At 39.0% G+C, this 16117-nt stretch overlaps 1 protein-coding gene across 1 annotated transcript; it reads right to left on the bottom strand.

The window, feature by feature from the left end:
- Positions 1 to 2232: 2232 nt before the first annotated feature.
- LOC125830663 (uncharacterized) lies at positions 2233 to 2817 on the bottom strand. The gene has a single exon (XM_049509845.1). The coding sequence runs from the start codon at positions 2815 to 2817 to the stop codon at positions 2233 to 2235; it is 585 nt and encodes a 194-aa protein (XP_049365802.1).
- Between the last annotated feature and the right edge of the window lie 13300 nt (positions 2818 to 16117).

The following is a 16117-nucleotide window of genomic DNA, read 5'->3' as shown; positions in this document are numbered from 1 at the left end:
CAATATCCGGAACACATAATCTACCTTGGTACCTAAGTACCCCATCTCCCCCTTGGGAGAAAGCCTCAACGAACTTGTTGAGAACCGATTTTTTCAATTCCCTTAAGATAGGATCAAGATGTTGCTTGGACTTTACATCAACAACAAAAGACGATTCGGAACTATGATGGACCATGAATCCACCGTTAGTGGAATCCATTAGTTGGACACCTAACTGGGCCAACCTATGCATATCATGAACCAATTCTTTCTTCTCGTCTTCTACATGAGTCACACTAACCATGGACAATCTACTTAAGGCATCCGAAACTACATTAGCTTTGTCGGGGTGGTATAAGACACTCATGTCATAATCTATCAAAAGTTCTAACCACCTTCTTTGACGGAGATTCAAATCTTTTTGGCTAAACACATATTGAAGGCTCTTGTGGTAAGTAAACACATCGACATGCACCCCAAAGAGATAGTGTCTCCATATTCTCAAGGCAAACACCATTACTGCTAGTTCGAGATCATGAGTTGGATAATTCTTTTCATGTACCTTGAGTTGCCTTGAAGCATAGGCAATCACCTTACCGCGTTTCATGAGGACACACCCAAACCTACTCAAGATGCGTGACAATATACTACAAACCCATCAGTACCCTCCGGTAAGGTCAACATCGGAGCAGATGTGAGTCTATCTTTCAATTCTTGGAAGCTCTTCTCACAAGCCTCCGACCACACAAACTTAGCCTTCTTTTGAGTCAAGGTCGTTAATGGAGATGCAATAGAAGAGAAACCCTCAACAAACCTCCTATAGTAATCGACCAAACCCAAAAAGCTTCTAATGTCAATAGGAGTTAGAGGTCTAGACCAACTCTTGATCACATCCGTCTTCTTATAATCAACCTCAATACCCATGCCCGATACAATATGACCAAGGAAGGCAATCAACCTTAGCAAAAACTCACATTTGCTAAACTTAGCATATAATTGGTGGTCCTTAAGGACTTGCAACACTCTCCTCAAGTGATCCTTGTATTCACCTTCACTCCTTGAATGGATCAAAATATCGTCAATAAAAACGATCACAAATGAATCAAGATATTGCCTAAACAACAGGGTTTATAAATGCCGCCGGGGCATTTGTTAAACCAAAAGACATAACCACAAATTCGTAGTGACCGTACCGGGTCCTAAAGGCCGTCTTGGGAATGTCACACCCTTTTATCCTTAGTTGATGGTAACCCGAACGAAGATCTATTATGGAGAAAAAGGTAGCCCCTTGGAGTCGATCAAACAAATCGTCAATCCTAGGAAGTGGATACTTATTTTTTATAGTGACCTTGTTCAATTGGCGGTAATCGATACACATCCTAAGGGACCCATCTTTATTTTTCACTAATAATATCGGTGCACCCCATAGAGATATGGTTGGTTGAATAAAACCCTTGTCTAACATGTCCTTGAGTTGTGCCTTCAACTCTTCCAATTCGACCGAAGCCATTCTATAGGAAGGGATATATATGGGTTATGTATCCTGCCAAAGTCTATTTCCCGTTCGAGAGGAATACTGGGCAAGTCATCGGGAAAGACTTCTGGATACTCCCTCACTACGGGAACCGACTATAAAGAAGGGACATTGGACTCAACATCCATAACCCTAACAATGTGATACATGCACCCCTTTGAGATCATTTTTCAAGCTTTTAGACATGAAACAAATTAACCTCTAGGAATAGAATTTCCCCCTTTCCACTCTAAAATTGACTCTTTTGGAAATTGAAATTTGACCACCCAGGTCCTACAATCTATTGAAGCCTAACATGTATCCAACTAATCCATGTCCAAAATCACATCAAAATCAAGCATGTCTAATTCTACCAAATCAACCAAAGTGGATTTATGAGACAAAGAAATAGGACAACTTCTATATACTTTTTTAGCTACAAACGAGTCACCAATCGAGGTAGAAACCGAAAAAGGCTCTATTAGGGTTTTGGGGAGTACATCAAATTTCATAGCCACAAAGCGTGTAACAAAAGATAAAGTGGCATCGAGGTCTAATAATGCATAAACATCAATGGAAAAAAACTTACAACATACCTATTACCACGTCCGGGGAACTCTCTTGATCACCTCATGATTGAAGAGCGTAGAAGCGATTCTTCTTGGGAGCATCAGAATTTGAACCACTTGGAGGAGCTTGATTACCCTCTCTTCCCTTGGTCGTACAGTTTGGACAATCTTTCAATTGATGCTCACATTTTCCACATCCATAGCACACACCCAAACTAGCAAGACATTTCCCTCATGCTTCTTACCACACTTGGCATGTGTAGGCCTCTCCATGGATAGTGCACTCCTATTGCCTCCTTGAGGCAAAGGGTTAGACACCCTATCTTTGTTGGTCTTAGGAGCATTAGAAGAGCTTTGGTTGGAAAACCTCTTCTTAAACATTGGTCCACTTTGACCCTCAAACTTACCCTTAGAATAATTACCATCATCGGTCATTTCCCTTTTTACCTCTCTATTCTTTTTCCTAAGCCTTGTCTCCTTAACTTGTTGAGCATACACCATTAGACGTGAAATGTCCATATTGTCATGAGGCATTACCGCACGACATTCTTCCTCAATTGAGTTGAACACCTCCGTCACAAATCGGCTCATTTTATCTCTAGGATTAGACACTAAAGATGGGGCATACTTGGACAACTTAGTGAATTTCAAGGAGTATTCTTGGACACTCATACATCCTTGGCGAAGGTTGATAAATTCCTCCACTTTTGCTTCCCTTTTATCCCGTGGAAAGAACCTATCAAAGAATGCCTTCATGAACACTTCCTAAGTTATGGGACCCGCTCTTATAGCCCTATTATCCTTCCATTGAGTAAGCCATACTTGGGCCACATCTTTTAATTGATACCCGGCTAGTTCGGCTTTCTCAATAGAGGTTACCCCCCATAACATCCACTATCTTGTAGAACTCTTGCACAAACTCTTGTGGGTCTTCATTCACCTTAGAACCAAGGAATATAGGAGGGTTCATTTGAGTAAAGTCTCTCAACCTTGAAGCCATGGTGCTTACATTAGGATTCACTCGGGGCCCAACTTCCCTATTTGCTTGTTCCGTTATAGCTTGGGGTTAAATGGTGACGGCTTGAGTTTGACCCGTCATGAGTTGAGTCAATGTTGGGAGAGTCGCCCTTATCTCCACATTAGTCATAGCCCCTTCATCATTAGGAGCTTGGGGATCTTGATGAGCTTGGGGAGGAACTCCCTCATTCACATCCTCCTCTTGTATCCTCCTTGCATTCCCTCTTCATGTATTCATTTCCTATAATCAAAAGAAAAGGGTTAGGAGAAAGGACTTCATAGGGTTAGGACTCCAAAGCACGACTAAAGAGTAATGGAAGAAATAAAGTTCCTAAACATCTTATAGCCTCTCTTTCATAAGTGTGGCACAATTCACACTCATGAACAAGACTCTAGTAGACGTGGTTCATGAGACATCAACCTAAATATTATCCTAAAAGCTTACGCTCTGATACCAAGTTTGTCACGACCTAGAGTTACCCCTAGAAGCGGCACAACATACTTGACCCAGAAGGGGTCGCATACAAGCCTTTAGCATAATCATACACATAAAGTCATAAGAATAATGTGGAAATTTAAAACTTTTACAATCAAAGTCACACTTCATTTTCATAACCGAAATCATAAGAATCTAGACTTTGTCTCATTTACCATCTAAAACATAGGAATACAAAGTTTGGGACTTAGCCTTTTTCGTCAATAAAAGTCTCAATATAAGAAGTACAATAGGAACTAAGACATGGATAATCCTTCCTTGAACTTGAGGACTCACCACAACTTGGAGATAAGAAATCCAAGTCTTCTTCAAGAAAGGAGAGTGTATGTCACTTAGCCGGAAACTACATTTATCAAAAATGTAGAAGGAGAAGGAGTTTGCACAAATATGTACTAAGTATGGAAACATGCATAAAATCCTTTAAATATGATAAAAAGGACATTTTAGTTGAAAAGTATGCATTTATCAAGTGTGGAAACCAACATGCATTTTTAATGTAAAAGACAAGCTATAATCATATTTATACTCATAACATAGTAACATCAATACCTTAGCAACCCCTAAGGAACACTTGTGCAATGTATGGTTGGCATCCCATAATACCAACCATACTAAGTACTCCCTTGATGCTACCTTAGTTATACATACCATCTTTAGACCTCATCATAATCGATAGTCATCAATAAAGAAATAGTCATGTATATTACTTGAACATAAGGAAAGTCATTCCTGGCAATTATTCATTCAACATACATGCATACATTCATATCTCATCATAACATAAAAGAACTATCCCATAACATCCTACTAAGTCTACTTGTGCAATATAAAAGTGAAGTCACATACACCCACTCCTACTAAGTAAACTCACGAAGAAGTCATAGTGTAGTTCATGTCTCATTCATTATCTTATCATATAGGAAATAATAGCCATAACTGACATAGACCATATGAGCTACATGGAATCTGGTGTCGTGTAACCCCACACTAAATGTGTTAGCTTTTAGGTTGATCCACTATCTAAGTCCTATGTGGTCACATAGTTATGGGATATGGGGATTGCTTCTAGAAACCTGACCTATTGCATTGGCGGAGGAGCTTCCATCTCATGATTTCACTTTAGATGACTGGACCTATTGCATTGACGGAAGGGCCTTTACCTCATTTTCCATATCCACTCGGTACTAAGCATTATCTCCAAAATTATATATAATTAGTCTTGAATTGTATTTACATGTGTAAAGAAGTGCTCTACCCTTCATTCAATACAATTCATCAAAGAGCTCATAGACTCATTTAGGTGAGAACTAACTTTCAACCTTAGAATCATCATTGATATGTGAGTAAACCTTTCACTTTATTGTTCATAGTGTTTTCATGAGAAATAGTTTTTCTATCAACACAACAACATCATCATCATCCTAGACAAGTCATACATGAACATGTGTAAGGGTAATGAGGGAATAACCTTTCAACAATACCTCAATTTACACAATAGTCATAGGATCTTTACCTTTCAAGTGAATCATAAGTTCATACATCCCATTCAACAATATGTACAAACCCTAGCAATTTACCCTTTCAAGGATCATGAATCATGTCTCACAATCATACTTAGAAATACTACTTTAAGCATGAATAAAACAAAACTCAACAACTAGATTAACATAGATACAATTCATAGTAATCATCTTTCATCAATACTTCCATCACAATTCATAAAATTGGGGTCATGGGGTAGTTCATAGGTTCATGGGGAGTTTTACTATAAAAATCACCATTATGCATCAAATCATCCATAATATAGGACAAATAACATAATCAAATCTCTTTTAAGAAGAACCCATGGCTAGAATGAAAACCCTAGTTTTTTAACAATATCCCAAATTTCGAAATTAGAGTTGAAGGGCTTCATGGAGAAAAGTGTTCCATGAATCAAGGTTCCCATACCTTAATTGAAGCTTTTCCCACAAATTGGAGTTGAGAAGATGGATTCTTGGTCCCTATTCTTCAAGTTCTTGGTGTTCTTCAATGGAGAAACTGTAGAGAGAGAAATATTGGAGAGGAGAGGATTTTATGAAAATATTTGGGTGTTGTGTATTAATGAGTGAAAGTAAGTGAATTTGACTTAAAAACAATATATAAACTACCCCTAAAAATACCCAAAACACCCCCACTTTAATTGGACTAAAAATAAAATGACTTAAAAGTCCTCATTTAATGGTCCCCGTCAAGGACCACGAGCCACCCTTCACAAGCCGTGGTGTCAACCACGACACGTGGTCCTGCCCGTGAAGGTGAGGCAGTGGCCTCCATTTTTTGTCACAAGGTTCATTAGCCCAATTCATTTTCACGGGACCCTTCACGACTCGTGAAGTGGACCACGACACGTGGTCATGCCCGTTGAGGGTTGAGGCAGTAGCATGCTACCTCGCGCCTTTATGCCACCACACCCAAGTCCTCTTCACGGAGGGCTTCACGAGCTGTGGTCCCTTCCGTGGAGGTTGAGGCAGTGTCTAAGACACTTGGAGGCTTCCCTCCTTTGTCCAAGGAAACTCCACGAAGACTCCCACGGGCCGTGGTCATGATCATAAGCTGTGGTGATGGCCGTGGAGCTTGAGGCAGTGTGCTCAAGTTTTGGGCAGCCTTGGCCTTTGACCTTGGCTTGCCCCTTTTGTTTGGCACTTGTCCCTTAGACCTTGACTCCTAAAACCCCGATATCATGTTTAGATGGTCTACTAATCTACGAGGAGTCATTTTATAATTTTTAACCTTACGTTTAGGCTCTAGTTTAACCTACCATTTTTCGGAGTGTTACAATTATGTTGCTTGTTAGAGAAAAGTTCGTCGAGATAGTCAAGGTAGGTGAGACTATCGAAGACGGTCTAAGAACTGGGAAGATTGCCCGTGTTGTTGCCTCGCCTGGATCCTCGGGTTTGTTGAAGAAGAAAAGAGGAGACGTGTCTTCTATCTCTTACGAGGGGAAGAAGACCCCAAGAAAATCCTCATCATACCAAGGTCGTTTCCGACCTCCATAGAGTTTTTACCCAGCTTATTATGTACAGGATGATTACCAAAATTCCCCTCGACCTATTTACCAAACTCCTCATCCTATCTACCAAACTCCCCCTCCAGTTTACCAGACTTCATCTCATCTCTACCGAAACGCTGCCCCCAACTGTGCCAACGTTCAGGAAAATTACCAAACTCCTCCCCCAGTGTATCAAACCCCAACTTCACTTTACCAAAATACACCCCCCCACCGAACTACCAAGCTCCACAGCCAAATTACCAAACCAATTCATATCCAAGATATCAAGACCCCCGTCCAAATGCTCCAAATCATCGTCAAATGCCTCCCCATCAACAAGGCAATTCTGATCCTCCCCGTCCTAGATGTGAGAAGAAGCCCGCTAGAAATTTCACTTCATTCATTAAAATCCAAACAAAGTTATTCGAGCGATTAACTACTGCAAGAATTATCCATCCAGTGGGGCCCAAACCGGTTGACACTAGCTCAAGATCCAAGACCTAATTGACCAGAAAGTGGTCACTCTCCAGAAAGTCGTGCCCAATGTCAATAGTAATCCTTTTCCAAATCATGGGGGCGTCACTATCAATATGCTAGAGATGGATGATAAATGGTGCGTGACAAAGGCAATAGTTTTGATTACTCCTGATGACTTGAAAGGGATGTTGCCTCGTTGTGCATAAGAGAGAAAAAGGAATTCGTGATTCTGACACCCGAAAAGGCTGTTGCCTTGGTGCCAAGAGAAATTCCCACCCGACAAAAGTTTGTGATTGAAACGGCTGCTACCCAGGGTATGACTAGATCCGGAAGATGTTACACACCAGAACAGTTATCCCAGGGAGTGCAGAAGAAGGATCAGTCTAAAAGGACAATTAGTGAAGCTAAAGCAGAAAAGTTTTGGAAAAAGATGCAACCAAAAGATTACTCGATCAAGAAGCATACGGAGAAAACACCAGCTCAGATTTTTGTGTGGGTCCTGCTGATGAGTTCACAACTTCATAGGCAAGACTTGATGAAGGCTTTGGATGACACTTATGTGGCCGTGGGTACTAACAGTGATAAATTGGCGGCCATGATAAGCCAAGTCGTTCGAGGACACCGCATCATTTTCTGTGACGAAGAGTTACCCTTTGAAGGCAAGATGTACAACAAAGATTTGTACGTCACCATTAAGTGTCGAGACAAGATTATAAATTGTGTCTTGATCGATGATGGATCTGGTCTCAATATTTGCCCACTTTCAACTCTGAGGTAGCTAAAATTCGACTTGGGAAAAGTTCACCAGAACCAAGTCAATGTGAGGGCTTTCGATGGAGAGCAAAAAGACACATTGGGTGAAATAAACTTGGGGATTCAGATGGGTCCTGCAGAATTTAATGTGGAGTTTCATGTGTTGGATATCAATACCAGTTACAATTTGCTTATGGGAAGACCGTGGTTTCACATGGTCGGGCATGTGCCTTCTACCCTTCACCAATTGGAAGGATTAGGAATTGGTCATTCATGGTGAAGGGAGTCATTCCAATAGGTATGTGCTGATTGTTGATGAGGTCTCCTGAGGTTGTGATTTCTACACGGTAGAATTGGTAAATGCCACCGGTGATGACATGGGTCCACTGTCCCCTATTAGGGCCTTCTGTGTACAAGATGATAGCTACCGTATTTCTCCGGAGTGATTACTAACTAAGTTTTAGATTGGGGAAGTTCTTTCAAGGAATTGTTGAGCCTATTCAAATTCCCGCCAGAGGAGCAATGTTTGGTTTGGGGTATGTCCCCACAGTTGTTGATGAAGCAGAGGTGATGAACAAGAGTGTTAATCGAGCATTGGCCAGGCAATTTCTCATTTGTACCAGTCATTCCTGGTGCGAGAATATGTCAATGATGGTGGTCTCGGGGGAGGAATCTGGGGCCTTTTCGAGGAGATTGATGCAGTCATCGAGGAAAAGGTTGGGTCATCAGGCATCCATGATGCTGAACTAGAGGAGCAGTTGCAAAATTGGACCTTCATACCACTCCTGATTCCCCACTCATCTGGGTAGAAAGTACATGTGTTTAGGTTTATTTTTAAAATCGGTGGTAGTCCGAAAGAGGCCCGAGACCCACCCTTTATGAAGTTTTTACTTGTTTGAGTTTTTAAATTCCCCCGTAATGTTTAAGAAGGTGGAATGGCCCGTAGCCATGGTCGAAGTTTATGCCTTCTTTTAAATTTAAATGAAAAGCCTCTCTTACCGAAAATTTGCTTATTTACTTATTCGTTTATATTTTACTTTTCTAACTTTGTTTGTTTATCATTTCAGTAATAATAACTTAAAACCTGCCAATGTCATGTCATGTCACAAGCCAAACGAACAAAATGAGGCAGGTGATAACGAATGCGAGGAATATGAAGAAAAAAATGTGGTACCCGAACATGTTGCTGAAGAGTTCTGACAATTTGAGAACCAACACACGCCGAATTTGGAAGAAACTGAGACTGTGAATTTCGGAGATGAGGAATATGTCAAAGAAGTCAGAATCAGTATCCGTCTGACTGAGGCTCAAAGAAAGGACATGGTTCGTTTGCTCAGAGAATACATCGATATATTTACCTGGTCGTACAGGGATATGCCAGGGGTAAGTACAAACATAATTTCTCATAAATTGTCGATCAATCCAGATTTTAGTCCGGTAAAGCAGAAAACTCGTAAATTCAAGACAGAGTTGAGTTTGAAGATAAAAAAGAAGATCACCAAGCAGATCGAGTCTCAAGTAGTGGAAGTGACGCAATATCTGACTTGGTTAGCCAACATTGTTTCGGTTGCCAAGAAAGACAGAAAGATCAAAATTTGTGTCAACTATAGAGATCTCAACAAAGCTAGCCCAAAAGATAACTTTCCATTGCCAAACATTCACATTCTCATTGATATTTGTGCCAAGAATGAGATGCAGTCATTTGTAGATTGTTATGCGGGTTATCACCAGATCCTGATGGATGAAGAGGATGCAGAAAAGACAGCCTCTAATGGACACTGATTCATCTTAGTGGCCATTGACTACTTTACCAAATGGGTGGAAGTAGTTTCACATAAGTCGGTAACCAAGAAAGTTGTAGTTGATTTCGTTCTCAACAATTTGATTTGTAGGTTTGGAGTACCAGAATCCATCATTACCAATAATAGAGCTAATCTCAACAGTCATCTGATGAGACAGATATGTGAACAATTCAAGATTACTCACCGAAACTCAACCGCTTATCGTCCCCAAATGAATGGAGTTGTAGAAGCCGCCAACAAGAACATCAAGAAAAATTTAAGGAAAATGATTGACAATCACAGAGGTTGGCATGAGATGTTGTCATATGCTTTGTTGGGATAAAGAACGACTGTTAGAACGTCAATTGGAGCAACTTTATACTTGTTAGTTTATGGAACATAAACAGTTATACCTGCCGAGGTTGAAATACCTTCATTGAGAATCATCCAAGAAGCTGAATTGAGTGATGATGATTAGGTTCGTAAGCGGATTGATCAGTTAACATTGATTGATAAGAAGAGAATGGTTGTTGTTTTTCATGGTCAACTGTATCGACAGAGAATGATTCGTGCTTTTCACAAGAGAGTAAGAGTAAAAATGTTCGAAGTTAGCCAGTTAGTTCTCAAACGCATTTTTCCTCATTAGGATAAGTTCAAAGGGAAGTTTGCACCAAATTGGCAAGGACCCTACTGGGTTCGCAAAGTGTTATTTGGAGGTGCCTTAGTCCTGTCGGAGATGGATGGCATCAAATGGACGAAACCGATCAACTCAGATGTTGTCAAAAGATATTATGTGTGAAGTTTCAATTTTTATCTTTGTCATTCCCTTGTTATCGTTCTATTTCCTTGTAATCGTTTTGTTTAGAATTTTATCCCCTCAATAATGAACTATGTCTGACCTGAATTCTCAAGAATGAGACGTAGGCAGCCTATGTTGGTATCGATCACCCTATTATCCCTTTTTAACGTTTCCTTTGGTTTTTGAACTACGTTCGACTTGAATTCTCAAAAATGAGATACGTAGGCGGCCTATGCCAGCCTCGGTCGGTTCCTTAGTCAAATTTCTTATTTTTGTTAATCTTTGAGGGGGAACTACGTTTGACCTGATTCCTGCCTCAACGGGATACGTAGGCGCCACAATAGCTCGGTCATATCTCCCATAAGATTTCTATTTTTTCCTTTATAATAAAAACTAGGACAAATTTTTTTTAGAATAGCTCCAAAATTCTCAAGAAGAAGATCTCAATAACAAGTCACGACTAAAGTGATATCGAGAATTGCAACTGGGACAAATTTTTTAGAAGATCTCAAAAATTCCATGATTGGTTCATCAACAGTTCAAGATACGCCAAGATATTTAACTGGGACAAAATTTTTAAGGATGACCTCAAAAACTTTAGTAAGTTTCATCGGAAGTTTAAAACAACTTTAAGCACTTCCCAGCAAATAATCAGATAGACCTCAAAGCAGCAACTTCAAAGACGTTCATTAGGCTTGATGTGGCATGACACTTGGCAGTGACCTTTTCCAAATATTACTTGTTGAAAATCTATTTTTCTTAAAACTTTTCTTTCATGTTTCAATTATTTTTCATAAAATTGTTTTGTTTTATCTATCAAGAGGCGGGAGATCAAAGAAATCAACTGGAGATAGCCAGACAAAGAGAAGACAACCGAAGGAATCGACACAGATCAGTTCACTTTAAACTAAATTTTTTTTGCCTGAAGATCATCATATTCCTCCATTCAATGAATATGGAGAAGTCAAAGGGCGAGGAGCTCCCCAAAATTGATAATTTTTCTGTGGACGCAGTAAAAGTTTTATGCTTCTTATGCCAAAGAATTGGGAATATGAATAACATTATTTCATTCAATTCTCAGTAAGGCGAAGTCTAGAACGAACATGCCACTATGTTTGGAGATGGAACAAATAGAAACCCCGAAGAAAGACATTTTACTGTTTTCCATCAACTAAAGATGTTTGTAAGATGTTATCTGCATCATATTATCAAACATGACAATATTACTACCCAGAGAGTCATTTATATCGTATTGTCAAATGAGATGATATCACTACTCTAAGGGTAATTTATATTGTATTGTCGAATGAGATAATACCACTACCCGGAGAGTCATTAATATCGTATTGTCAATTGAAATGATACCACTACTCTGAGGGTCATTTATATTGTATTGTCAAATGAGACGATGCTGCCACCGGAAGGTCATCTGCATTGCTCGGTGAAGCATTACCTTCGTTCGGTACCAAGAATGGAAGTCATGCATCGTTGGAAAAGATCCATGCATCGCGGGAAAAGTCATGCATCACTGGAAAAGATTCATGTATCACAGGAAAAGAAGTCATGCATTGCAGGAGAATGAGTCATGCATCGTGGGAGAAGTCATGCATCGTTGTAAAAAATTCATCCATCGTGGGAAAACTCATGCATCACAGGAAAAGATTCATATATAGCAGAGAAACAATTCGTGCATCGCAGGAAAAAAAGTGATGCATTGCGGGAAGAAGAGAGTCATGCATCATGGGAAATAAGTCATGCATCGCAAGAAAATCAACATCGACTGCACCATTTTCATTGCAAGAACAACGTCAAGAGAACTATCAACATATTATATCAACATATTTTATTACTTCAACATCAAAGAAGAGCACATTGAAGATTATATTACAAATACGAAATATAAGCTTTATTTGCTTTACGTCAAATTGGAGGAAGTTGACATCAAATGTTCAAGGAGAGCAATCAAGTGTAAACATGGTAAAAGACACTATCTCCCCAATTGAATTACATTTTATGCTAAAGAGTTTTTATCTCAGCCTTTGTCGAGAGCATCCGAGAGGATGAATTCTCAAAATAAACCACAGGTGCGGACGACATAAAAAAGGATGCAGCACAACGTAGAACTTTTTCTTAATAGCGAACTGAGACATAGTTCGAAGAGGAGTACCAAACTCTTAGGACTCGAGCTGAAGAATGACTGCCACCACAATCAACCCACACCCCTATCAGAAGGCATGTGGTTTTTTCTTTAGGTTTATCGGTCTCAGTTTCGCATCCAAAAATATTTTTTGGTGTTCACCGGAAGCGGATTTCCTATCCGAGTGACAATACACTTAGAGATTTGGAAATTATATCCGTGAAAGTTCTTAATTATGGGTGTGAAGCATGCCACACTCATGGCTAAAAGGTTGCAAGCCTCCTTTTCATTCTCGACTTACATTGTCACTCTCTTTAACTAAAAGATATCTTAGCATAATAGATTTTCTTTTCAACCGATTGAATCGAACTACAAGCAGCTTGATTCCCTAAGTTGAGGGATATGTAGGCGGGATTGGTGTTGAAAACTCGGTTGTATCCCCACACTCACTCTTAAATCATATTTTGAGCATTCTGATCCCCTCTTAATTAGATGTCAGGGTGGCTTTTGAATTCTTTCAAAATCGTGTGTGAAATCAAGCGTATCAAACTACAAGTGGTCTGAATTCTCATATAGCCCGAGTTATGTAGGAAAACCCACTTTCGAGGTTCGGCCATAATTCCTAAAGCCCGTACCAAATCCCTTTTCCAAAAGATGAAGATGTGTTCGGTTAAAATTGAATTCGTCAATTTCATTTTCCTTTGATTTCTTGCATCAATCCAAGTAAAATGAGGGACAGTTGTTGACACCAAATTTTGACCCTCCCCGATAATAATTAATTTCCGAGCTTCTTAATTATTTTTCAAACTATTGAGAATAATTAGATTTATAAAATTCAAGTAGTTTCAAGGTTATTTTATGTAATTTCAGTCGATTCTTATAGTATTTTGAATAATAAATATGTTTCATATGATTATATATGTAATTAGTATATTTTATAAATATTTGAAAATCATATCAAAAGATTTCTACATTGTTAAAATAAATACTTTTATTAATTAAGTCTTAGTTTGAATTATAGTTTTAATTTTGCATGAATTAGTTTGAATTTTAAATTAATTATTTTATAATTAAGTTAATTATTTTATTTCGTTAAGATTAAGAAGCTCATTAATTGATACTAATTCGTCTTATTTTGTCGGTTGCCGAATTCGCCAATTTAATTCAATCTCGCTAAAATTTCAACTTAAATTGGTTACCATTGTAATTCAATAGTTATTTTATAATTGAAAATAGAGCCATTTCTTAACTTGAATCCCAATTCTTTCAAGACCCAAAATTGGACCATTTGTTCAGTCCAAAATATTTCCACCAGCCCACATTTTCAATGCAGAAAAACCTAATACGTACATTACCAAAGTACCCAACCAACGATTCCATTTTCTCATATTCTCAGCCCACCCCTCCTTTTGACCCGGCCTAACTTTGTTCCCAAAAGAAACCCAGAACTTTCCCAACATTCACGGCAGTAGTTCACGCGACAAAGCAGCAGTCCAAACGCATCAACATCACAGCAACCATACAAAAAGGCCAACTGCGTGATGGTGAAACCAAATAGCAAAGTGCGTAGGACGAAACCTGACCCCTGCACGCGCTTCATCTCCCTCACGTGAGGGCGAGTTCACATAAGCAATAGCTCAGCGCAACACAAACAGCAGCAACGGTACCAAAACGCGAGCACATAGCGTCTATGCGTAGCAGCTTTTTCTGCATCGTCTCCCTCCCAGTACAATGGTACTATTCCAGCAGGGCAGAGCCGCTTGCAATTTTGTCCTCGCAATACGATTTTCATCTTTTCCTCGCGTGGATGGGCGCCACGTCCAGCTTCAAGGACAAAGGATCGATTAAGACCGCCCGCATCCATTCTCGCTTTTAGATTTTTGCTGGAAATCCAAATTTCTCGTACAAGCAACAACTTTTTCCTTGTCCTTCGTAAGATTTTGAATTGCAAAATTTGAGTTGGGGATTTTTTATTTTTCCCCTATTCCTATCCGAAATTCTTCAGTTCGCCCCCCCCCCCCCCCCAAATCTGAACCCTAATTTCCTCTATTTAAACCTCCTCATTATTCATTGTTAGGGATGGGAATTTTTGAGAAAAAATACACAGAATAGCTTAAGCGAAAATAGCTAAAATACCTACTAAATATAATTCAAGGAAAAGCAGAGGAGATACTTGTTTTTCAGCGTTTGGGTTTGATATTCCTACCCAGACTTCTTGACTACGGTTTGTGTTCGAGTTTTGCGTGGTGAAGGTCGTCATTCTAGCTCGTCGTTGTCTCTAGTTTGCTGCCTCCGAAAAGGTAAACTTCATTCTTGACTCATTTTGTATGGTATTTGTTTGTGAGTTGAAGGTCTCTGTTGACCCTCTTTTTGTTCGTTTGAATGCTTCAGTTCTCTTTAGGTTTACTGCTAATGTTTGATAAAAAGATTTTGTGTTACGAGTCGATGTTTTAGTTAACTAAAGCATGGAACGTGTCTTTGTGTGTGATTTATGCCTGAAATTCATTGATTAGTAGTTTTGATTACCTTTTCATTCTTATGTTCAGCAGTTTGTTTCCTTGTTGTTATTCTGTCCTCGTTTAGTCGCTACTTGTTAGGTTGGCTGAAATATCTTATGTTGTTGTTAGTTTGATTCCCATGTCTACTTTTTCCTGTCTTTTTTTTTAGCTTAATGGTTAGCATTTAAGTTTTCTTTGCAAATTTGAAGAATGCGTTCATTTGGTCGAGTTTGTTTCATCATCTCTAAGCACTTTAAAATTTTCTTCAAATAGGTCAAATGAGTCGAGTCTACTTATATGTCATCAATGTGTCATTTAAATCGTTGCTGCATTTTCTTTATTTCCAGATGGATTGGCTCAATTGTTTAAGTTAGTCACTTAGTTTTTTTTTTAAGTTTTAAATCATGTGCATGGTTGTGTTAGTTATGTCTTAAAACAAATAATCTTGCCATTCTGTTGGGTTTAACATTCATCTTTCCTTTAATAAAGTGTGGTTTAAATGTTGATTTTCGTCTTGTTGTTTGGTTGTAGATGATTAAAGTTTTGATAGGCCTAAGTTTGATCTCCTTATTGTGAAGTTGCTATTTGTGCGAAAGTTCAAGTCGTTTCAACTTCTAATGGCATTTCTTCTGGGAAAAAAACATGAAATGGTGTGTTGTTTTGGTCTCAATAGGTCACAAACTTGAGTGTTACCTCTTGCTCATGTGTTGTTAATTACTCTTGGTTGTTTTCATGTTGGAACCAGGCAGAATCGATATTGATTTTAGTTAGAAAATTATGTTTGTATGATCCAGAATATTGCTCCTCCTAGCCTACTCAGTTCGTTTTCTCATTTGTTGATCTGTTAGGGTCAATGTTTAGATGCATGTGTATCTTATCAACATTTTTCTTGTCCCTTCACTCGTATTACTTCATAGTCTGATATCTTTCAAATGCTAATTTATTATCTGCTCGTTTTGGTTTTGAGTTTGCTTCGGTACTTTATTTTAGAATAATTTTTCATGGTCTGCCTTTCTCTGGTATAGCCGAATCATATGTGGCCTTGTTGCAAGCATGTTTAAATCTCC

This window comes from Solanum verrucosum, unplaced genomic scaffold (assembly GCF_900185275.1).
Source record: "Solanum verrucosum unplaced genomic scaffold, falcon-dt-bn FXZP01000297.1, whole genome shotgun sequence".
Classification (NCBI taxonomy): domain Eukaryota; kingdom Viridiplantae; phylum Streptophyta; class Magnoliopsida; order Solanales; family Solanaceae; genus Solanum; species Solanum verrucosum.
The sequence above is the reverse complement of the archived record's forward strand: the minus strand, read 5'-3'. Positions and strand labels throughout refer to the sequence as shown.